Genomic DNA, 23,804 nt, shown 5'->3' with positions numbered 1-23,804 from the left:
GGCGAGGCGTCTTGACGTCATGAAGGATGTGACGTCGCTCAGACTACAAAGGCCCGGGCTTCCCTAAATAATTCTTCCTGAATTAATACTGAATTTATTCATGCCTCGACCCAGTACGTCGCTACTTTACTGGGCTTAAACACCACCAGGAAACTTAAGACTTCGTGTCAGCATTAAAAACTCGCCTGGGTGCACTTTGAAGCTTCTGCAACTAGCTTAGTTTAGCTCAGTTTGCTAGCTGTGAACAAAGAGGCACGTTTGTGAGCAACACATCGCTCAGCACAGATAGCGTGTCCGTGAAAAGTGTCGTGAAAATGTGGGCAAAAAGTGTGAAAGAAGAACAGTACGAGGAGGAATTCGCTGGAACTGAAGAAAAAGAGCGACAAAGTCAACAACTGGACGCCGTTTTCAAGAAGCCTCAAGTTGTGTTACGCAGGGCAGGTTTGTTCTTTTCTTACGCTCAAATGTTTAGCAACTAGTTCAATTTCTTCACGATATTCATGCATTTGCAAGAAATTATTAACATTTTATTTAACATTGGTCTATCTGTAAGCAGTGCGGGGCATGCCTTTGGTACTTGGGCCTTCAGTGGTTTAATTACCCGACTTAACCACTTCCTTTTTGTTACCGCCCTATCGCTTCACATTTATAGAAATCAGTGTTGTCATCATATTACAATTCTGACTTCAATATTACACCTGCCGAGAATATCTCACTACTGAAACGATACCTTGGGGGGGGAAACTGAAACATTGTAACATCAGTTGAGTAATAGATGACAAAATATGGGTTATTATTCTTAGTCTGCCTGTGAATATTCTCATTTATCCAGGTCAACCGGAGGAACTGACAGAGCCCGTTCGGATGAGAGGCGAAACGTCTTCCAAGACAACCAGAACAATCCAGTTGCGATTGATTCAATGTCCCGAGAACATTTCTTATTATTTGTATTAATTCAAAGCAATAATTGTCAGTGGAAGATAATGAAAGCTATTACCTGTATTATATTGTGTCATTTCTTGAGGAAATGGGGAAAAAAAGGACACAGCAGGAGACAAGGGGGGGAACCCATAGGACAAGGCCTACGTGTACTTAAACTAGATGCCAAAGTGTAAAAATAAGTCTTAAATTGGGATTTAAATATTTCTACTGAGGTAGCAGCTCTAATATCCACGGTTACGGCATTCCAGAGTACTGGAGACCGAATAGAAAATGTTTGCAAGCTGCGGACTGCTTTGTGGCTCTCGCAGTCATCAAAAGAGCAGCGTTTTGTGAGTGTAGGTTTTGGGACGGAACATACAGTACAACTAAATCAGCGAGATAAGAGGGTGCTAATAGATGGAATATTTTACAAGTCAGTAACAGGATTTTAAAGTTGCATCTCAGGTAGAACAGGAGCCAATGCAAGTTTGCCAGAATGGGGGTAATATGATCGAACTTTCTCGTCCTTGTCAAATGTCTTGCTGGAGTGTTTTGTACTAACTACAGGCTTTTTATACTAGACACAGGAAGACCACAAAGCAGCATGTTACAATGGTCGAGGTGAGACGCAACAAATGCGCGGACTATGATCTCTGCGTCACTCGTGTCACCATATCTTGTATTACAAAGATGAAAAAAACGCAGTTTTGTCAATCTTCTTAAAGTGCTTTTGAAAGGACAGATTTGAGACAAATACAACACAGATTTTTTTGCTGACTCACTTTTGGTCATGCTGCTTTTGTCAAAACCCAAGAGTGATGTCCTTAAACAAGTGGCTGTGTTTAGCAGGGCCTATTATCAACAGCTCAGTTTTCTCAGGGTTACGAAGCAAAACGTTACAGGACATCCACCATTTAATCTCAGCGAGACACGAGCAATCACGTGGGGTAGCTAGTTTTAATGGCATGTATAGCTGAGTATCGTCGTTAAAACGGTGAAAGCTAATCTTACATTTCTGTATAATATTGCCAAGCAAGCAACATGCAAGCACTGAGCAAAAGAAGACTGAGTACCGATCCCTGCAGGACTCCACAAATGACATTCTAATACCGAGAGGTCATATTGGCGGAAGATATGATATAGTAATACTGCATTAAAATAAAATAAGAGATTTACAGTATCTGATTTTAAAATTTGAAAAATGACAACTGTTAAGAATATGCTACTTCAGTGTCTGAACAACACGTCAGCAAGACAGCACCTTGACACAACACCCAAAAAAAATTACATAAAAAAATAAATTACCAAGCATCGTTTTAGTTATTTGAGGACATTATGAAATGTCCAGTGTCCAAATAAGTCAGAGAGGGAAAAAGAAATGTGTATGGGCTGAAATATGTGGCAGCAAGAACTAAATTTGAATCATTTATATTTGAATTTGAATTTCTACAGAATTTGAAAAGCCTGATTTGAATTTCTATTAATTTGAAATATTACATTTAAAAGCTAAATCTGAATGTTATAATTAGAATTTCTTTGTTTGAAACTGAAGTCCAATAAACTTGAAAGTCAATGTGAGATTTTTTTTATCCGCAATGAAAACTAAAATTATATATTTTTACATTCAGTTTGATCCTTTCAGATTCAGTTTGACAAATTCAATTTCAAATTAGCTGTGACAGACATCCGGGAACTGTAAGGAATAGCAAAAGATTAGCGATACACAGGTCTCGTCTTCGGCCAATCAGCGCCTTCCTTTTTTTATCACGTGACATAAAGACTGTCTGCAAATTCAAATCTTTTAACCAGTGACAGTATTTTAACCTTAACCTTACCTTTTAACCTTATGTATCCCTTGTCCATTTTCTTCTGGACATTAGCAGGATATCTCCTGCAGCTTGGATTTGCAAAAAAAAAAAAATAATGCGTTGACCTCTGGTTCCATTTGGTGGTTTAGGGGTGGAATAGACACCAAACACACCCCAAATGCTTGGATTCATTCAGTATTCATAGGAAAAGCATTATCAGGTTTACAGTATATTGAAAAATGTGATTTATAATGGGAATTAATGCTGACATAGAATGGGATAATAGCATATAGTCAATGTTTATCTCCAATTTTAATAACCATGGCTTTTAACTTGTTAAAAACTGTGAGGCCAAATTTCAGCCCATTAATCTTTGACTTCAACAGTTTTGTCTTTGGTTGAAACCATCAAAGTCCAAAAAATGTCCCAAAAACAATGGACAAAGTATGCATAAGGGCTGGACTCCAATTCATTCACGTAAACCCCCTAAATTCATTTGAAACAGTGGTGTCTGTATCGAGATGTGCTGTATGCTGTTTCTACCCCTAGGCAGCAAAGCCTAAGGCATGGAGTTCAATGCCTGGACTACGTTACGTTGGAAAAGAACCGGAAAGACGACTTCGTCATGTCGGTGTGATATGCGAGAGGAAGCAACTTTTAATCTCTTTCTGACCGTATGGTGCATTCCACAAAGGTTATGAAAAGGTGGTATAAAGGTTAAAATACTGTTGCTGGTTAGAAGATTTGACTTTCCGGAAAGTCTCTGTCACGTGATTAAAAAAACGGACGCGCTGATTGGCCGAAGACGAGATCTGCGTATCGCCAATCGATTGCTATTCCTTACAGTTCCCGGATGTCCGTCACATTTAATTTTAAATTGAATTTATCAAACTGTATCTGAAATGATCAAACTGAATGTGAAAATATATAATTGGATTTTTCATTGTGGATAAAAAAAAAAAAACTTTCAAGTTTATTGGACTTCAGTTTCAAACTAATAAATTCAATTTCAAATTATACTATTCAGATTCAGTTTTTAAAGGCAATGTTTCAAATTAAACAATACAAATTCAAATTGTGTTTTTCAAATTCAGTTTTTGAATGCAATTACTCAAGTGTATGTCTTTTGTGAATTTTCAGACACGTGTTGTGTATGTAAAGTAGCAATCTGGCCTACAAAATGAGGAGAATAGACAGTTGGGAATAAATTAAAACCATTTCATAAAGCAAATGTGCCAAAACATGGATAGACAATAATACACAATATCAAAGTCATAAAACGAGACTTGACTGAGAATTGTTTGACTTTTCCAAACCATGTGTATTTGTCTTGTGTCCTGCAGACCTCAGTGAAGAAGATCGTCATCCTGAGCAGCAGGAGTGGAGCTCCAGATACGAGCCAGGTTCCCGCCGAATCAAAGAGGAAGAGGAGCCAGCGTCCCGCTGCATTAAAGAAGAGGAGGAGGACGCTGACATCACTGAGTTGCCTTGGTCTTGCGTCATTGTGAAGCTTGAAGGTGATGGAGAAGACCACTGTGGAGGATCACAAGCAGAAAGCTTCTTAGCGCCACGATCACATAGTGGCGACACAACATCAGATGATGATGATGAGGAGGAGGAGGAGGAGGAGGAGGAATTCTCTAAAGGTGATATGTCTCATGACAGGGACAACAAACACTTGAAGTGCTCCCAGTGTGACAAAACGTTTAGTACAAAGTACGCTTTGAGAGTGCACAAGAGAACACACGCTGGAAAGGAACGATTCTCCTGCTCATTTTGTGGTAAAAGATTCATTCAGAAGGGGCATTTCAACGCACACACAAGGACACACACTGGGGAGAAGCCTTTTTCCTGCTCGGTTTGTGGTAAAAGATTCACTCAGAAGGGACATTTCAACGCACACACAAGGACACACACTGGGGAGAAGCCTTTTTCCTGCTCAGTTTGTGGTAAAAAATTCACTCAGAAGGGACATTTCAACACACACACGAGGACACACACTGGAGAGAAGCCTTTTGCCTGCTCAGTTTGTGGTAAAAGATTCACTCAGAAAGGATATTTGGGAACACACGCAAGGACACACACTGGAGAAAATCCTTTTGCTTGCTCAATTTGTGGTCTTACACTTACTCAGAAGTCCAATTTAATAATTCACACGAGGACACACACTGGAGAGAAACCTTTTGCTTGCTCAGTTTGTGGTAAAAGTTTCTCAATCAAGAAAAGTTTAATAGTCCACACGAGAACACACACTGGGGAGAAGCCTTTTGCCTGCTCAGTTTGTGGTCATAGCTTTTCTACAAAGGGACATTTAAGACGACACACAAGAACACACACTGGAGAGAAACCTTTTTCCTGCTTAGTGTGTGGTCTTCGATTAACTCAAAAGAATAATTTAACTAAGCACATGAGAACGCACACTGGGGAGAAACCTTTTGCGTGCTCGGTTTGTGGTAAAACATTCGCTCAGAAGGCCCAATTAAACACACACACAAGAACACACACAGGGGAGAAACCCTTTTCCTGTTCAGTCTGCACCTACAGCTTCAGTGAACGTTCAAAACTGGTTAAGCACATGAGAACACACACTGGTGAGAAAGTGTACTGCTGCAGTGTGTGTGATGAAAGATTCTCTCATAAGTATCAGCTTGACAAACATGGGTGTTTTGGTCAACCACTGATGGCTTTGAGTATTGTATAATATTTAAGAATTCTTGGGTGTATAAACGCAAGTTCCTATTATTACTGGCATATATATGTTGCTACTCATTTACAGTGAATACTTTGACTTGCAAGTTTAATTTATTTCTTGATTAGGCTTTTAACTCAATTTACTGACCCACTGAATGAATGGAAATGTCACTAATCTGTTAAAGCTCCCCACCACCCCCCCAAAAAAACAAGATTTTGTTTTGTTTGTATTAAAGAAAATAATACTTTAATATATAATAAAAAAGAATGTAAATAAATATTCTTGTTTTATCAATTGTGATTACTGTACATCCTATAGTATTTACGTGTTGGATGTGTGCCTTTAAGGGCCTCATTCTGATTTTAATGGGGGGGGGGGGAGTTTCTCGGTTCATTCGTATTGTAAATACCAAATTGTCAAAAAGGGTATCGATTGAGATAGATATTGATATACATTGGAAAAAAAGCAAAATCAAAATAAAAACCACATTTAAACTGGGCGTCATGGTGATTGACAGGTTAGAGCGTCTGCCTCACAGTTCTGAGGACCTGGGTTCAATTCCCGGCCCCGCCTGTGTGGAGTTTGCATGTTCTCCCTGTGCCTGGGTTTTCTCCAGGCACTCCGGTTTCCTCCCACATCCCAAAAACATGGATGGTAGGTTAATCAAAGACTCTAAATTGCCCGTAGGTGTGAATGTGAGTGCAGATGGTTGTTTGTTTGTCTGTGCACTGCGATTGGCTGGCAACCAGTTCAGGGTGTAGCCCGCCTCCTTCCCGAAGATAGCTAGGATAGGCTCCAGCACTCCCGCGACCCTTGTGAGGATAAGCGGCTCAGAAAATGGATGGATGGAACATTTAAACTGGTTGGGAGTGGATGTTTCCATTCTGGCAGTTTGCACGCCTTGAGTGTGTGTGTCTTTCAAGACTTTATAAAGTGAAAAGAAAACTTACTTTAAATTCGACACATCACTGAGATGGGTGTTGTTAACAAGCACGCCGAATTTGAATTAATAAAAAAAAATGCCAAGTGTTTAAAATGTGACTCCAAAATTGTAAAATATAGTGATCTACCAGCTGTTTGATGCCTTGGGCATGTTGCTGAAGGCGTTTTGTTGCTGAATCTACTCTCGACCTTCAGCTTATGTTTTCTGCCCGATTACGTCATTTATACATTTTGGGACATGGGATCAATTACACATCAAATTTTCAGTTTCTGAAAGAGGCCTTGAAGGGCTAGCACTTTTGTATAGGAAATGAATGAAGCGTTTTTTATTTTAAAAAGTGGAGATAGATACCCTATGCTGACCATGGAGAAGAATTACATTTTATTTTAAGAAGCGGAATCTCCCCCATCTTGCTGTAGAAAGACTGCAGTATGAGCAATACTGTAAAGGTGAGGAAGTGTGCTTCTGAAAATACTAAAGCATTTAGTTTTGGGGATATTTTCCAACCTGTCCATTGTGTAAACAAACTGAAATTTAAATATACAAATGAATGATATTTTATTCCGACTGAACTAATTTCTTGGACAAAAACGCTATGGAGTCAAAGAAGCAAAACAATACAAACATATATTAAAAATTGAAGACTTGTCTATAACTGGCGACGAACCAGCTGAAAAGGAAACTAAATCGAGTTGACAATCCGCACCAGATGATGGCAGGAAAACGCCTAAGCCATCATTACAGAGACGAGGAAGAAAAAGACGCCGAAGAAGAAGACCGAAACAGAAAAAGACGAGGAGGAAGAAACCGTTAGCAAGGCATGATTGTTGGGTACGTCTTATTTCCTTCTTTGGCACGACAATTTTTATTCATTATGTACACATTGCTTTCGTATAAAAGTAGAGTAAACATTGTTTTAGTGTAAGAGTAAAGTCAACATAATTGTGATGATCTGAATGACTTCGCGCTTTGAAGCGACACGTTGGAATCGAGCAAGATTGTACAGAATTGTGATTATCGTGTGAAAATGTGTAAAATAGAAATGCTGAGAGCGTTGCTGAGGCAACGACTAAGTGCGACCGTTGAAGAAATATTTGTGGTGCTTGAAGGAACGATAGCAGAATACGAGGAGGAACTTTGCCGGACGAGAGAGAACGAGCGACAGCGTCAACTATTGGACGCTGTTTTCAAGCCTCTAACTGAGTTCCACATCGCAGGTTTGTTCACGTCTTCCTGACATGTTGAGTAATGTTCTGTCTTATCATTAACGCTATTCATATAACCGGTTTCTTCCGGAAGGTCCATTCTGTTGAGCTTGAAACAGTTACCAATGTGTCGGACTGACAGCTGGAAAGTAGAGACAGTTAGCAAGATAACCCCCAAGTAAGGAGTTCAGACAATTTGCTCATCTAGATGCCCGACTAGGTAAACATTTTTCATGTAGCCTCGCCACGAACCATTATTTCCATTCGCAGCAAGCTCAACAATGTGCCTTGACTGAGGAAAGCTTGAAGTTTCCAAACCTGTTTGTCTTCTTGTGTCCTGCAGATGTCATTGAAGAAGATCTTCATTGCGAGCAGCAGAAGTGGAGCTCCAGGATGGAGCAGCGGGAGCCGGAGCCGCCCCTCACCAAAGTGGAAGACGATGAGAATTCCAATGAAGCTGGGACGTTGTGTTAAACATAAATAAAAACAGAATACGATGATTTGCAAATCATGTTTGACCTGTATTTAATTGAATACACTACAAAGACAAGATATTTAATGTTCAATCTGATAAACTTGATTGCTTTTAGCAAATAATCATTAACTTTGAATTTTATGGCTGCAACATGTTCCAAAAAAGCTGGGACAGGATCATGTTTACCACTGTGTTACATCACATTTTCTTTTAACAACTTTCAATAAACGCTTGGCAACTGAGGACACTAATTGTTGAACCTTTGTAGGTGGAATTATTTCCCATTTTGCTTGATGTCTCCGTTGTCGTATTTTATGCTTCATAACGCGCCACATATTTTCAATGTTAGACAGGTCTGGACTGCAGGCAGGCTAGTCTTGTACCCGCACTCTTTTACTCCGATGCCACGTAACACGTGCAGAATGTGGTTTGGCATTGTCTTGCTGAAATAAGCAGGGGCGTCCATGTAAAAGACGTTGCTTGGATGGCAGCATATGTTTCTCCAAAACCTGTATGTACGTTTCAGCATTAATGGTGCCTTCACAGATGTGTAAGTTACCCATGCCATTGGCACTAACACAGCCCCATACCATCACAGATGCTGGCTTTTGAACTTTGCGTCCATAACAGTCCGGATGGTTCTTTTCCTCTTTGGCCCGGAGGACACGACGTCCACAATTTCCAAAAACAATTAGAAATGTGGACTCATCGGACCACAGAACACTTTTCCACTTTGCATCAGTCCATCTTAGATTACCAGAGAAGCTGGTGGCGTTTCTGGGTGTTGTTGATAATTTTGCTTTGCATAGTAGAGTTTCAAGTTGCAATTACGGATGTAGTGCCGCACTGTATTTACTTAAATTGTTTTTATGAAGAGTTCCTGAGCCCATGTGGTGATATCCTTTACACAATGATGTCAGTTTTTGATGCAGTGCCGCCTGAGGGATCGAAGGTCACGGGCATTCATTGTTGGTTTTCGGCCTTGCCACTTCCATGCAGTGATTTCTCCAGATTCTCTGAACCTTTTGATAATATTGTGGACCGTAGATTATGAAATCCCTAAATTCCTTGCAATTGTACATTGAGGAACATTGTCCTTCAACTGTTGGACTATTTTCTCAAGCACTTGTTCACAGAGACCTGAACCTCACCCGATATTTGCTTGTGAATGACTGAGCAATTCAGAGAAGCTCCTTTTCTACCCAATCATGGCACCCACCTGTTCCCAATTAGCCTGTTTACCTGTGGGATGTTCCAAACAGGTGTTTGATGAGCATTCCTCAACTTTCACAGTCTTTTTTGCCACCTGTCCCAGCTTTTTTGGAACCTGTTGCAGTCATAACATTCTAAGTTAATGATTATTTGCTAAAAGCAATCAAGTTTATCAGTTTGAACATTAAATATCTTGATTTTTGGGAGCTTCCTTTACCCATGACCTTTCCCGCTACTGAATTGCTTTTATGCATCCTTTACTTCAGGGGTGTCAAACTCCTTTTTGTCACGGGACGTCATCGTAGTTATGACTTCCTTCAGAGGGCCGCGACAACTGTGAACCCATATAAGGGAAATATTACCTCCTATACTGTAGTTACATACAGTATGCATAACACATTGATGAATAGCCAGTTTTTAAATCAGAAGCCAATAAAAACATGCTTGCAAATATCCCAATGGTATTACACCAGAACACAATGAGCAATTTTGATTTGCTCTCGCGGGCCACATAAAATGATGTGGCGGCCGGATCTGGCCCCCGGGCCACCAGTTTGACATTTTGCTTTACTTGCTGAAAGTGAGACAGATGTACCGGAAGATATTGTGTGTAATTACACACTCACACCTCAGGGGGGCAGTAATGCACTAGAATGCATGAACTGTGTGAACCGGAAGTTAAAAGGCAAGCGACAACAGCGTACAAAACGTCGTTCGTGTAACCATGATCAATGGGCGCCGTTTAGTCTTGTTTTCTCTTGCTTTCTTAAATATATACTCATTTCTGTAGTTTCATACCGTCACAGTTAATGTTTTGTATCTGACCAAAGTCGTTATAGTGCACTTTGAAGCTTCTTAAGCTTCGAGTTTAACACGTTATCTACCACCAAAGACATCGCTAAGCCGAGATCGCGTTTGGGTGGAAAGTCTTGTGATTTTATCGCGCGAAAATGTGTAAAGTGGAAACGCTGAGAGCTCTGCTAAATGAGCGACTAAGTGCGGCTGTGGAAGAAATAGTTGTCGTGTTTGAAAGAACGATAGCAGAGTACGAGGAGGAACTTTGTCGAACAAAAGAGGAGAACGAGCGTCAACGTCAACTACTGGACGCTGTTTTCAAGCCTCAAGTTGTGTTACGCAGAGGTTTGTGTATTGTTTCCTCTCACGTTTGTTGACTTTCTCTTTCACCACGAACAAGAAGCGAATAAGGTTTTCACCCTGAAGGCCAAATTTCATATTAGAATCCTTATGAGGATGAAAAATAGCTTAGTTATTTTGTTTCCAAGCACGGTATTCAAGATGTCTGGCTCACAGTCGACAATTGACTTTTTCAGGCACAGCTCAATAAATTAGAATATGGTAGAAATTTTTTTATTGCCCTACTCCTACGTTATATAGATTATTTAAGCACTTGGGCAAATACTTTTCAGAGGGCAAATTAAAAGTCATTGATTGTTACGTAATACGGCAGTCTCGAGAGATGGTGAATTTTATATTATACCATTAAATATAATTATTGTATATATTATTATACAAAAAAATAAGAAAATAAATATTTGACTCCGAGTGTGTGTAGTGCATCGCTATAATATGAGTTTCACTTTTTTAATTGAACTACATTACTAAATTTAGCTTTTGACAGAGTTCTAATTTATTGACATGTACCTGTACAAACCATGTTTGTCCTGCAGAAAGTTCCAGAAAAGAATACCTTCCCTCTGAGCAGCAGGCGTCAATCTCCAAGTTGGAACCGCAGGAGGCCGAGGCCCCACACATTAAAGAGGAAGAGGAGGAGGAGAAGGCCGAAATCACCAAGTTGCCATTTACTGGTGTTTCTTTGAAGGCCGACAACGAGGGTGAAGAAGAAGGTGATGGAGGATCACAAGCTGACAACCTCTTTGCGCCATTGTCGGATAGTGAAGACATAATAACGTCACACTCTCCTGACACTGATGATGAGGAATACCCGAAGAGTGAGATGACATGTCACGCTGACAAAAAACGCTGGAAATGTTCTCAGTGTGACAAAACATTTCACTACAGCAGTGCACTAATCAAACACTCGAGAATTCACACGGGAGAGAAACCTTTCATGTGTTCAGTGTGTGGCAAAAGTTTCGCTCATAAGGGAAATTTGACAGCCCACACGAGGACGCACACTGGAGAAAAACCGTTTTCCTGCTCAATCTGCAACAAAAGTTTTACTGGTAGCTCAACGTTGATCAAACACACGAGGAGACACACCGGAGAGAAACCTTTTAGATGCTCAGTGTGTGGTAAAAGATACAGACAAAATGAAACTTTGAAAGCACATGCAAGAACACACACTGGCGAGAAACCTTTTTTGTGCTTAGCCTGCAACAAAAGTTATAGTTCACGTTCATCATTTGCCCGACACAGAAGAACTCACACTGGTGAGATACAGTAATGTTCAGTTCCGGGTGTGTGCAATAACACGTTCCCTCATAAGTATCGGCTTGGCACACACACACAAGTGTGTAGCGGTAAAATGAAGCTGCGGGACTTTCAACACTTTGAGAAACTTTGACTTTCATTCGTTCATGGTGGTTGTAATGCAATGAGGACATGACTTTGATGAGCAGGTCTGACACATGTTCTCAAAAATGTGGAAACTCCCTCATTAATATTCCATTCACTTGTTCATTTTCAGAGGATGAATTGAGTCTCTTTGCAAGGGACGAAAGGACGTCATTGTACGTGGGAGCTGATCGGTGTCGTAGGCCTCCTCTGTTTACATATAATCTTTCGACCTAAATGTACATTGGGAGGAAAAAAGTATGTCAACCCTTAAATTACTGCATAAATGAGTCACAAAATGTGGTCTTCTCTTCAACTAAATCACAAGAGTTAAAAAAAAAAAAAGTCTCCTTAAACTAGTACCACACAAACAATTGTGTTTTCAAATTTGTATTGACTTAAGGCAAGTATAGAATAGGAAATTAAAAAAAGTCTACATTAAGGAAATAAACATACAGAGAGTATGTAAGTGGATCAGTAGTGCGATAATTGTGACACAACGGCGATTCTGCAAATGCTGCAGAGTGGGCCGTGATAACAAGTCATGGAAAACAGTGGCAAATATATATTTAAGTATGCAACTGTTGTTTATGTTAAAGTGGATTTGGAGGGAAAAGATGTTTGGAATAGTATCTGTGAAAATAAATATCAAATTTTCTTACAGATTTTCTGTCAAAATAAATAGAATAGATCCATTTAGCTAGTAGTAGATACACTTGATTTACACCAGTGAGCAACAAAAAAATTTTTTGGTTGGCCAGTTTGGACCCCTGAGCCTTGAGTTTGACCCCCACGTCATCGCCCTTGTAACTGCTGCTCGGTCATCAATTCAGCAGAATCCTTCAAAACACAAACGCTCATGACTTTTTCAGCATTTAATGCCTGAAGCGTATTTACAGCATGGTGATGACCGCAGCATCACACAACCAAAGCCAGTAAGACAACAAAGGCAATAGCTGGGTTTACATGCAGAATTTTGTTTCATTCTGATTGAAATCATTCCGATTAAAGATTAAAAATTCATCTTTTGAAAAGCAAATCTTTTCACTTAAGAGTAAAATTAAAGGAATTAGCTCTCTTTTTCAGAGTAAATTCCGAAACTGTGAAGAAAAAATAATATTCTTTGCACCACAGCCAGTGGGACAATTTGAACACTTCCTTTATCCATGATATTTCCCGCTACTGTAACATAAGATATTGTGCGTAATTACACCCTCACACCTCAGGGGGGCAGTAATGCACTAGAATGCATGCACTGTGTCACCCGGAAATTAAAAGGCAAGCGACAACAGTGTACAAGACGTCGTTCATGTAACCATGACCACTGGACTCCGTTTAGTCTTGTTTTCTTAAATATATACTCATTTCTGTAGTTTGCTACCGTCACAGTTAATGTTTTGTATCTGACCAAAGTCGTTATAGTCCACTTTGAAGCTTCTTAAGCTTCGAGTTTAGCACGTTATCTACCACCAAAGACATCGCTAAGCCGAGATCGCGTTTGGGTGGAAAGTGTTGTGATTTTATCGCGCGAAAATGTGTAAAGTGGAAACGCTGAGAGCTCTGCTAAATGAGCGACTAAGTGCGGCTGTGGAAGAAATAGTTGTCGTGTTTGAAAGAACGATAGCAGAGTACGAGGAGGAACTTTGTCGAACAAAAGAGGAGAATGAGCGACAACGTCAACTACTGGACGCTGTTTTGAAGTCTCAAGTTGGCTTACACAAAGGTCTGGGCATTATTTCCTCTCACGTTTAAATATATATATATTTACAAATCATGAAATATATCACTCTGTGTGTAATGCATATGAGTTTCACTTTTTGAAATGAACTACCCGCAGGTGGGAGTAAGTCACATATGTGCAAGTTTCAAGTCAAGTCGTACAGTCTTGCTCCAGTCAGTGGTATTAAAATTTAGTTTTTCCACAAATCCATCCATCCATCCATTTTCTGAGCCGCTTATCCTCACTAGGGTCGCGGGCATGCTGGAGCCTATTCCAGCTGTCATCGGGCAGGAGGCGGGGTACACCCTGAACTGGTTGCCAGCCAATCGCAGGGCACATACAAACAGACAACCATTCGCACTCACATGCACACCTACGGGCAATTTAGAGTATCCAATTTATGCATGTTTTTGGGATGTGGGAGGAAACCGGAGTGCCCGGAGAAAACCCACGCAGGCACAGGGAGAACATGCAAACTCCACACAGGCGGGGATATAACATTTTTCACGGCGGCACGGTGATTGACTGGTTAGAGCGTCTGCCTCACAGTTCTGAGGACCGGGGTCCAATCCCCAGCCCCGCCTGTGTGGACTTTGTCATGTAGTCAAAGTCAAGTCGTCTTTTGGCTACCAAGTCTAAAGTCTTTCTTAAGTATTTGGCAAGCAAGTCACAAGTCATAAAACTGTCGACTCGACTGGCGTCAAGTCAAATTACTCGAGTCCCCCCATCTCTGGAACTACCTAACTAAACCAAGCTTTTGACAATATTCTAATTTATTGAGCTGTACCTGAACAAACCATGTTTGTCTTTATCCTCCAGAAAGTTCCGGTGAAGAATGTCTTCCCTCTGAGCAGCAGGCGTTGCTCTCCAGGTTGGAACCGCAGGAGCCCAAGGCCCCACACGTTAAAGAGGAAGAGGAGGAGGGGAAGGTCGATATCACCAAATTGCCATTGACTGGTGTTTCTCTGAAGGCCGACGACGAGGGTGAAGAAGAAGGTGATGGAGGCCACTGTGGAGGATCGCAAGCTGACAACCTCTTAGCGCCACTGTCGCATAGTGAAGACATAATGTCACACTCTCCTGAAACTGATGATGAGGAATACTCGAAGAGTGATATGACATGTCATGATGACAAAAAACACTGGAAGTGTTCTCAGTGTGGGAAAACGTTTCACTACAGGTGTGCGCTAATCAAACACAATATAATTCACACAGGAGAGAAACCTTTCATGTGTTCAGTTTGTGGCAAAGGTTTCGCTCACAAGGGAAGTTTGACGACCCACACAAGGACACACACTGGAGAAAAACCGTATTCCTGCTCAATCTGCAACAATAGGTTTACTTGTAGCTCAGCGTTGGTTAAACACATGAGGAGACACACTGGGGAGAAACCTTTTAGATGCTCAGTGTGCGGTAAAAGATACACACGAAACGAAAATCTGAAAGTACATGCAAGAACACACACTGGCGAGAAACCTTTTTTGTGCTTAGTCTGCAACAAAAGCTTCAATTCGCCTTCATCATTTGTCCAACACAGAAGAACTCACACTGGCGAGAAACCTTTTTCGTGCTTGGTCTGTAACAAAAGCTTCAATTCGCATTCATCATTTGCCCGACACAGAAGCACACACAGTGGTGAGATACAGTAATGTTCAGTTGCGGTGTCTGCAATAAGACGTTCCCTCCTAAGTATCAGCTTGACACACACACACACACACACACACACACACACACACGCACGTGTGTAGTGGTAAAATGAAGCTGCGGGACTTTCAAGACTTTGAGAAACTTTGGCTTTCATTCATTCATCGTTGTTGTAATGCAATACATGAGGACATGACTGATGAGCGGGTCGGACGTGTTCTCAAAAATGTAAAAAAAACAAAAAAAAAACTTAAGATCAAGGACCCTGAGACTAGTTGTGAATCATACGACGTGCACTGTAAAATTACTGCTATTATTTAGAGTCTAAGTCTTAGACCAGTGTCAAAATCACAGGGCACATCGTAGTTATGGTTTCCCTCAGAGGTTTGTTGTTACTAAAATCTTATGTAATGGTTTAATCAGCTCATCATTTTATCACATATAGACATACAGTTTTCCCTGCAATTGATCATTTATTCTTTTATAACAAATTTAAATTAGAATCATAAGTCGTGAAAAATTGTGGCATACAAATATTTAAGTACACTTCATGTTAAGTTTGTTACGGAAGGATTCTCTAAAAACAATGCTCATGCTATCTGTTAAAAGTGAAGAAAAAGTCATCTGCACTCTTCTATCAAGTGAATCCCAATAAATCTTACAAAGGTTTTTTTTTTTTTTTTTTTTTTTTTCAGTTCAAAGTGGATCTTGTACAGGGCAGTCTATTACTCAGATTTGTTAAACAATAAAATACATTCCAGAAGACCAATTACCAACCTAGTTTCCATAGTAAAAAGCATTTTGATTTTTATGTAACATTCTAATTTCTTGAGATGGTAAATTTGGGGGTTTCGTTAGCTGTTAGCTACATTCCAAAATATAAAAATCATGAACTATTTCACTGTGTGGTGAATCTGTCAATTTGAGTTTTACTCAATAAATTAAACTACTGAAATAAACGCTATAATTTATTGAAAACCACCTCTATTTTTAAAGGGATACATTCTTGCAAATGTTATGATCAATAAACGTAGATGGAACTTCCCGTTGTAGCACAATTAATTAAAAAATATATTCTTTCCTTGCTTCTTCTCAGTGACGAAATAACTCTGCAGTTGATCAAATGCATACTTTGATCAAATGTGTACTTGACAGAAAGAATTATTGGGAAAAGAAGGAATTACTAAAGGAACTACTAATCATTTGCCACTTAGTACAGTGTGCACTTCAAAAAGAGAGCCCAATAACATTTCCTGAAAGTCAAGACACTATACCAGAACATCTCGAGTGCAATGACACCTGAGTGAGGCAGTGATGTAGTGGACTATACGAGCTGGGTCTCGTCTCCCGGAAGTCCATTCATCCGTCTTCTGCCTTTCTATCTAAACGGAAACAATAGCAAGATGTCCTCAGGTCGTTAAATCGATCGCAACTGGACTGCTGTGATTGTCTTAGAAGACGTTTCCCCTCTCATCCGGGCAGGCTTCATCACTCCATGCCCAAGGCTGGTTAGGACAGGACTAGCCTGGGTGTTGGTGTGAAAACCCAAACCACACGTGGTGTCACACTCTTTTGGGATTCGACAGCCATTGAGATCCCTTGTCTGTCAACACCATATATTGAATACATCAATCAGTAATATGGATAGTTAGGATAAACACATTGATTGATAGATGTGATATTGATAGAAAGCGACAGAGTAAAATGAGACAAGATTATTATTTTTCCTCAATATATTTTTTGTGAAATTTTTCTGTCTGCTGTATCCCATAAGAACCTCACCCTGCGTCGGGGATGTCAAGCTCATTTACACTATGCGCCACATTGTAGTAATACTCTCAGAATCTGAATCCTCTTTATTGGCAAAGTACAGTATGTTAAAAACACATCAAATGGAGCACTCTAGTACAACAACAAACAAGCCATTGGAACAAAAAATGTTGAGGAAATAAACACATTTGTACAGCGAGTCAGTGAGAAACGTAAGGGATAACGGCAATTGTGCAAATGCAGCAGAGTGGGCCGTGATAACATGATAATGATGAATTTGAAATCAGAAGTCATGGGAAACAGTCACAACTATATATATATAACTATGCAACTGTTGCTGATGTTAAAAGTGGATTTGGAGGGAATATATGTTTGTAATAGTATCTGTAAAAAGTGAAGATAATTATCCAATTTTGGTACGGATTTTCTGTCAAAATAAAAACAACACATCCATTTAGTAAGTGAGTCACAAAAATTATTTGGCGGGCCAGCTTGGACCTTGAGTTTCATCATCCTTGTAAATGCTAGTGGGTCATCAATTCAGCAGAATAATTCAAAACAAAAACACTAATGACTGACATGAAAGCGTATTCACAGGATGGTGAAAACACACAAAGCCAGTAAAACAACAAAGGTAATAGGCTTTACATGCAGACTTTTTTTTCCATTCTGATTGATTCCGATTGAAGCTCTCAGGTCTGAGTTGGTGTATCTATTCCAATCAAATGTACGACTGCGTTGAATCAGAACAGCCGTTTTACAGACGTGTGACATGCGTGATTTATCAAGATTGAGTTCACTTGTTTATTTAGCACAGTAGTTGTGATTGTTCTAACACTTTTATTAAAGCAACAGCATGATACTATTGTGCTGGAATCCAAAATTTTTACATTTTCCAGCGGTTCCGTATTTGTTCAAACTTTTGGAATACAGGGTAAACCAGGCTAATGTTACCAAAAAAAAGTCTTCAGTTAATTTCAATTGCTGCAGTTTCATTATTCTCAACACACTTGTGCTTAATCAGCTTCTCCTTACGAGAAAATTTCTTATCGCACGCACTGCAACTGAAACCTTTTTCGCCAGTGTGAGTCCTCATGTGAGTTTTGAGAGTACCCCTTTGAGTTACTCGAAGGCCACACACTGAGCAGGCGAAAGGTTTTTCTCCGGTGTGTATTCGCATGTGCGTCAACATATTTGACTTGATTGAGAAGCGTTGACCACACACTGAGCACGGAAAGGGTTTCTCACCGGTGTGTATTCTCATGTGTTGAGTCAATGCCGAACCCTCAGTAAAACCTCTGTTGCAAACTGAGCATGTAAAAGGTTTCTCTCCTGTGTGTGTTCTTACGTGTGTTATCAAATTTTCCTTTTGGGCGAACCCTTTACCGCAAACTGAGCAGACGAAAGGTTTCTCACCGGTGTGTGTTCTCATGTGCACCTTCAAAATGTACTTGTCAACACAGGTCTTCCCGCATTCGGAGCATTTCAAGTGCTCGTTGTCAGTGTGATTTCGCATGTGTCTTTTCAGAGAATAATTGCTCCCAAACGCTTTGTCACACTGAGGGCATTTGAAGCGTTTGTCATCGGTGCGACAGGTCACATCAGTGTCAGGAGAGCGCGACTTTGTGTCGTCGCTATCGGAAAGCGGCGCAAAGAGGCGGTCTGCTTGTGATCCTCCACGGTGGTCTCCGTCATCTTCTTCTTCTTCGTCGCTTTTCACAATGACACGAATCACTGCCGACTCCAACCCTTGAAGCTGATCTCGCTCCCCTTCCTCTTTAATGTGGGGGCCATCTGGCTCCTGCTGCTCCACCCTGGAGCTCCACTCCTGCGACTCAGAAGGAACATCTTCTTCACTCACGTCTGCAAAAACACACCGATTCGTATAAAAAGCAAGAATAACCAGGTGTTTCCCAAACATTGTATGAAAAGGACACTAACAACATCTGACCGGGCGAGAAGGCACAACAAAAGCCTCTTTAACACAGAGACCCGGCAAAACTGCTGCCTCAGAATGTACAGAATTGATAAATTTTTGGATTTTACACAGAAACTAGCGCTTTCACACAGCGACACTGCTTTCTGCAGTCAGATAATTAGACAATGTCTAGTGTATGATGTACAGTACCTTGACTTACCAGCAAGCTTCAGATATGCCACTGCTCGAATAAAGTGGAGAAAAAAAGTGAAGTAAAAAAAGAAATGGAGAAATTAAGTACTGTAAAGCTGTCACACGTAGGCAAGCAAAGCCACAATCGCACGATGCACTTTCAGTCGTTTATTGAACAGGGCACACAAACAGTCAGTTTCACACAAATACAAAATGAGACCAGACGCAAAGAGCTGCTGTAGGCCACAAACCCCTGCCGAGATGCTCAAACCCAAACTAATGAATGGTGAATGGCCACGTTGGGCCATTCACTAGACCACAGTCCTTAAAAACAAACATCCAACACACGAATATTTCATACACTTAAAAAACGCTTCATAAAAGAGAATGTAACAAAAAGTAAACAAGGTTTTTTTTTTGGTTGGTTTTTCATTGGTGCTGGAACGGTTTTTCATTGGTGCTGGCATGTCAATTCATTTCAATGGGGAAAACTTATTTGACACACAAGGAAACCGAGTTAAGATCTTGGTCATGAAACAATTTAAACACCTACGTCCAGGTACAACTGCATAACATGTTTGAAGAGCTCTTTCCAAAATCGGTATACAGTAATAAAAACCATGGTTAACTGACACCCTCCCTAAAAAGCAAATAGATGATTTTTTTTCAGAAAATGGTCAGGTAATCGGTTCCACAGGAAAAAAATAAATGTAAATGAGAGTACCTCTCTATCACCAATTCAAAAAACAATAAAATTGCTAATAGTAAAGTGGTAATTGGTAGTAAAGTGGTAATTGGTATTTTTTTTACTTCTGGTGCATTTTTTTAAATAATCAAATCATCTAATGTTTATTTTGAAGGATAATGTAAGATGAGTCTGTTTTGTGATTGTACTTTGGGGTATATTTAAAAAAAACAAAAACTTTTTGCTCGTTCTGAAAAGCCCCAAGATGCTGCCAAATCACTGTCTAAATAGGGATTGGTGTAAAGGAAGTATGTTGAAGTTATATATCTCAACTGTACCAAGATCTTTGCATGTTTAGCCTTGGCAGTTAGTGGAAGTTACGGAGAGTCTTTGCTGTTTAGTCATCTGTCAGCATCCCTCGCCAGCACATGTTTACTATAACCCCGATTCCAATGAAGTTGGGATGTTGTGTTAAACATAAATAAAAACAGAATACAATAATTTGCAAATCATGTTCAACCTATATTTAATTGAATACACTCCAAAGACAAGATATCTAATGTTCAAACTGATGAACTTTATTGTTTTTAGCAAATAATCATCAACTTTTAATTTTATGGCTGCAACACGTTCCAAAAAAGACTGAGAAAGTTGAGGAATGCTCATCAAACATCTGTTTGGAACATCCCACAGGTGAACAGGCTAATTGGGAACAGGTGGGTGCCATGATTGGCTATAGAAGGAGCTTCCCTGAATTGCTCAGTCATTCACAAGCAAAGATGGGGCGAGGTTCACCTTTTTGTGAACAAAGTGCATGAGAAAATAGTTCAACAGTTTAAGAACAATGTTCCTCAACATGCAATTACAAGGAATTTCATCATCTACGGTCCATAATATCATCAAAAGGTTCAGAAAATCTGGAGAAATCACTGCATGTACGCGGCAAGGCCGAAACCAACATTGAATGCCCGTGACGGTTGATCCGTCAGGCGCACTGCATCAAAAACCGACATCAATGTGTAAAGGATGTCACCACATGGGCTCAGAAACACTTCAGAAAACCAATGTCAGTAAATAGAGTTTGGCGCTACATCCGTAAGTGCAACTTGAAACTCTACTATGCAAAGCAAAAGCCATTTATCAACAACACCCAGAAACACCACCGGCTTCTCTGGGCCCGAGCTCATCTAAGATGGACCGATGCAAAGTGGAAAAGTGTTCTGTGGTCCGACGAGTCCACATTTCAAATTGTTTTTGGAAATTGTGGACATCGTGTCCTCCGGGCCAAAGAGGAAAATAACCATCCGGACTGTTATGAACGCAAAGTTCAAAAGCCAGCATCTGTGATGGTCTGGGGCTGTGTTAGTGCCAATGGCATGGGTAACTTACACATCTGTGAAGGCACCATTCATGCTGAAAGGTACACACAAGTTTTGGAGAAACATATGCTGCCATCCAAGCTGCGTCTTTTTCATGGACGCCCCTACTTATTGCAGCATGATAATGCCAAACCACATTCTGCACGTGTTACAACAGCGTGGCTTTGTAGTAAAAGAGTGCGGGTACTAGACTGGCCTGCCTGCAGTCCAGACGCATGGCGCATTATGAAGCGTAAAATACGACAACGGAGACCCCGGACTGTTGAACAGCTGAAGCTGTACATCAAGCAAGAATGGGAAAGAATTCCACCTACAAAGCTTCAACAATTAGTGTCCTCAGTTCCCAAACGTTTATTGAATGTTGTTCAAAGAAAAGGTGATGTAACACAGTTGTAAACATGACACTGTCCCAGCTTTTTTGGAACGTGGTGCAGCCATAAAATTCTAAGTTCATGATTATTTGCTAAAAACAATCAGGTTTATCAGTTTGAACATTAAATATCTTGTCTTTGTAGTGGATTCAATTAAATATAGGTGGAACATGATTTGCAAATCATTGTATTCTGTTTTTATTTATGTTTAACACAACGTCCCAACTTTCATTGGAATTGGGGTTGTACATGCAGAAAGGCAACAAGCTAAAAAAGATGTGAAAATGTCCTCTTGTAAAGGCAGTGTGAAGGGGGCCGAACTTAAGGAATGGGACTGACTCACTGGTGGAAGGCAGCACGCAAGGTCTTCTGACTAACGCGGCAGCTGCTGTCACGCTAATACTGAACACGAGCTGCCTCGGGATCACAAACATACAATTGTTTATACTCACGAGGAGGAACCGAGCGTATCAGTACAACCTTGGGCAATGACACGCATGCTGTGAAAGACAAAGATGTTACTTTCTAATCACATGTACCCTAGCAGCCTGCTCTGGCAAACTTCCATTTCCGAGGGTCCACAAAATAAATAGCAATAATTTATTATGTGATATCATTTTAAAAACTGCATATCTACATACGGGGACTGGCGTGTCATTTTAAAAAAAACAACAACAACATGATAAACCATTTATTCATCCCCACCTTAGTTTTGGGATAAAATCTCATATCATCACATAAATCTGATATCCATCCATCCATTTTCCATACCGCTTATGGGCGTGCTGGAGCCTATCCAAGCTTTATTTGGGCGGGAGGCGGGGCACACCCTGAACTGGTCGCCAGCCAATCGCAGGGCACACACAAACAAACAACCATTCGTGCACACATTCACACTTAAGGGAAATTTAGAGTCTTTAATTAACCTACCACGCATGTTTTTTGGGATGTGGGAGGAAACCGGAGTGCCCGGAGAAAACCCACGCAGGCACGGGGAGAACATGCAAACTCCACACAGGCGGAGCCGGGATTTGAACTATCCCCACATGAAAAAAAAGGTGTATTACTACGGATATACAGTACTATTTTTCTTTTTGATCAAAATCTTTTTTTTCGGAATATAAAAGCTTTATTTTTTAGAGACGAAAGGTGTTTTTTCCCCAGTATAACAGGCATAATCATATAAGAAAACAAGTGTATTTTTTAAATTCACTCCAAATTAATTATAGATATATAAAATATTAATTTATTTCCTTGCTAACCAAGAAAAACAACAAGCGGTGATGACTGAAACATTTGTAGGGCCGGAAAGAAAAAAGACCCCCAACCAGTCTTAGTGACTTCAGCAAAAAACAACTTCAGGGGGCGCAAGTGAAGGTTTCACAATCTGCATTTTCCAGAAGGCTGATCTTGACAAAAAAAGAAGAGAGAAGATATCACTAAACAAGCAGGTGGGAGAAGGGAACTCACCTGGTTCATGTAATTCAACTTGAGTCTTCTTGAGCGTGTCCAGTAGTTGACGTTGTCGCTCGTTCTCCTCTTTTGTCCGACAAAGTTCCTTCTCGTACTCTGCTATCGTTCTTTCAAACACGACAAATATTTCTTCAACGGCTGCATTCAGTCTCTGGCTCAGTAACGCTCTCAGCATTTCCACTTTACACATTTCCGCACTATCGCGATCACAATGCGCGTTGCTAAAGTTGCGTCGCTCTTCCTTTGCTTTGCGGCAAGCTAAGCTAAGCTAACTGGAAAGCGTTACAAAGTCACCGCTCAAAGATTGAATTGAAGAATGAATGCATTGTGTTTTAATCCAGTACGTACAGTGTCGAGGCTACGGAGCGTGTGTCCAATCATCCAGGGAAATCTTCAGTGAGGTTTGGATCACGGTTTGGAGCTCACTGCACTCAAACCAGCACTGGGAAACCGGACGTGACGTAAAGAAGCGCGAGTACGACGCTCAGTCCATTGCACGTTTCAAAGTAGCACGCAGTGGACCGTGACTTGAATTTTGAGTGCAACCTTCCAATGATTTTTTTTTTAAGTTACAAGCCGTTGTTTTGAGTTACGAGAGAGGCTCAAGCAGATACAACCAGTTTGAGCGAAGTGGGGGAAAAAAAGGGTAAACGGCCAAACTGATGCAAACGCAGCAATCATGCAAAACCCACTGCAAGAAAAACAAAATGCTGCAATCAGAAATGAAACTTACAAATCCACAAAATAAATGTCAGAGAAAAATGCTGCAACAGAGAAATTCTGAAATGTGACTCCACGAAACTATATGTCAGCTGGCCTCTGAGGATGTGCACCAGTCCTGTCCTGTGGGACCAGACTCTC

General features: G+C 40.5%; 2 protein-coding genes and 1 long non-coding RNA gene across 5 annotated transcripts; 2 read left to right on the top strand and 1 right to left on the bottom strand.

Moving 5' to 3' along the window:
* Positions 1–19: 19 nt before the first annotated feature.
* LOC133417652 (gastrula zinc finger protein XlCGF57.1-like) lies at positions 20–5,915 on the top strand. Of its 2 annotated transcripts, XR_009770372.1 has the most exons (3): positions 351–441; positions 833–1,542; positions 4,073–4,132. XR_009770372.1 is itself a non-coding variant. In XM_061705577.1 (2 exons), exons 1-2 carry the CDS (start codon positions 315–317, stop codon positions 5,428–5,430), a joined length of 1,485 nt encoding a protein of 494 aa, XP_061561561.1. In that variant the 5' UTR covers positions 20–314; the 3' UTR covers positions 5,431–5,915. The 2 variants fall into 2 exon arrangements, 1 of the variants encoding a protein (XP_061561561.1); XM_061705577.1 differs by lacking the exon at positions 833–1,542 and having other exon boundaries at positions 20–441; positions 4,073–5,915.
* A 1,100-nt stretch (positions 5,916–7,015) lies between these two features.
* LOC133395273 (uncharacterized) lies at positions 7,016–8,284 on the top strand. 2 transcript variants are annotated; one of them, XR_009767217.1, is made up of 4 exons: positions 7,016–7,195; positions 7,474–7,581; positions 7,664–7,747; positions 7,913–8,284. It is a non-coding gene; the product is annotated as an uncharacterized LOC133395273 (long non-coding RNA). The 2 variants fall into 2 exon arrangements; XR_009767216.1 differs by lacking the exon at positions 7,664–7,747 and having other exon boundaries at positions 7,036–7,195.
* An 8,611-nt stretch (positions 8,285–16,895) lies between these two features.
* Positions 16,896–23,278, bottom strand: LOC133418128 (gastrula zinc finger protein XlCGF8.2DB-like). Its single transcript, XM_061706532.1, has 2 exons — positions 22,941–23,278; positions 16,896–18,788 (listed from the first exon to the last, which is right to left on the bottom strand). The coding sequence occupies exons 1-2, from the start codon at positions 23,131–23,133 to the stop codon at positions 17,893–17,895; spliced, it is 1,089 nt and encodes a 362-aa protein (XP_061562516.1). The 5' UTR covers positions 23,134–23,278; the 3' UTR covers positions 16,896–17,892.
* Positions 23,279–23,804: the final 526 nt, after the last annotated feature.

The sequence above is a fragment of the Phycodurus eques genome, chromosome 2 (genome assembly GCF_024500275.1).
Source record: "Phycodurus eques isolate BA_2022a chromosome 2, UOR_Pequ_1.1, whole genome shotgun sequence".
Taxonomy (NCBI): domain Eukaryota; kingdom Metazoa; phylum Chordata; class Actinopteri; order Syngnathiformes; family Syngnathidae; genus Phycodurus; species Phycodurus eques.
Note: the sequence above shows the minus strand (reverse complement) of the source record. Positions and strands in the feature narration are given on the sequence as shown.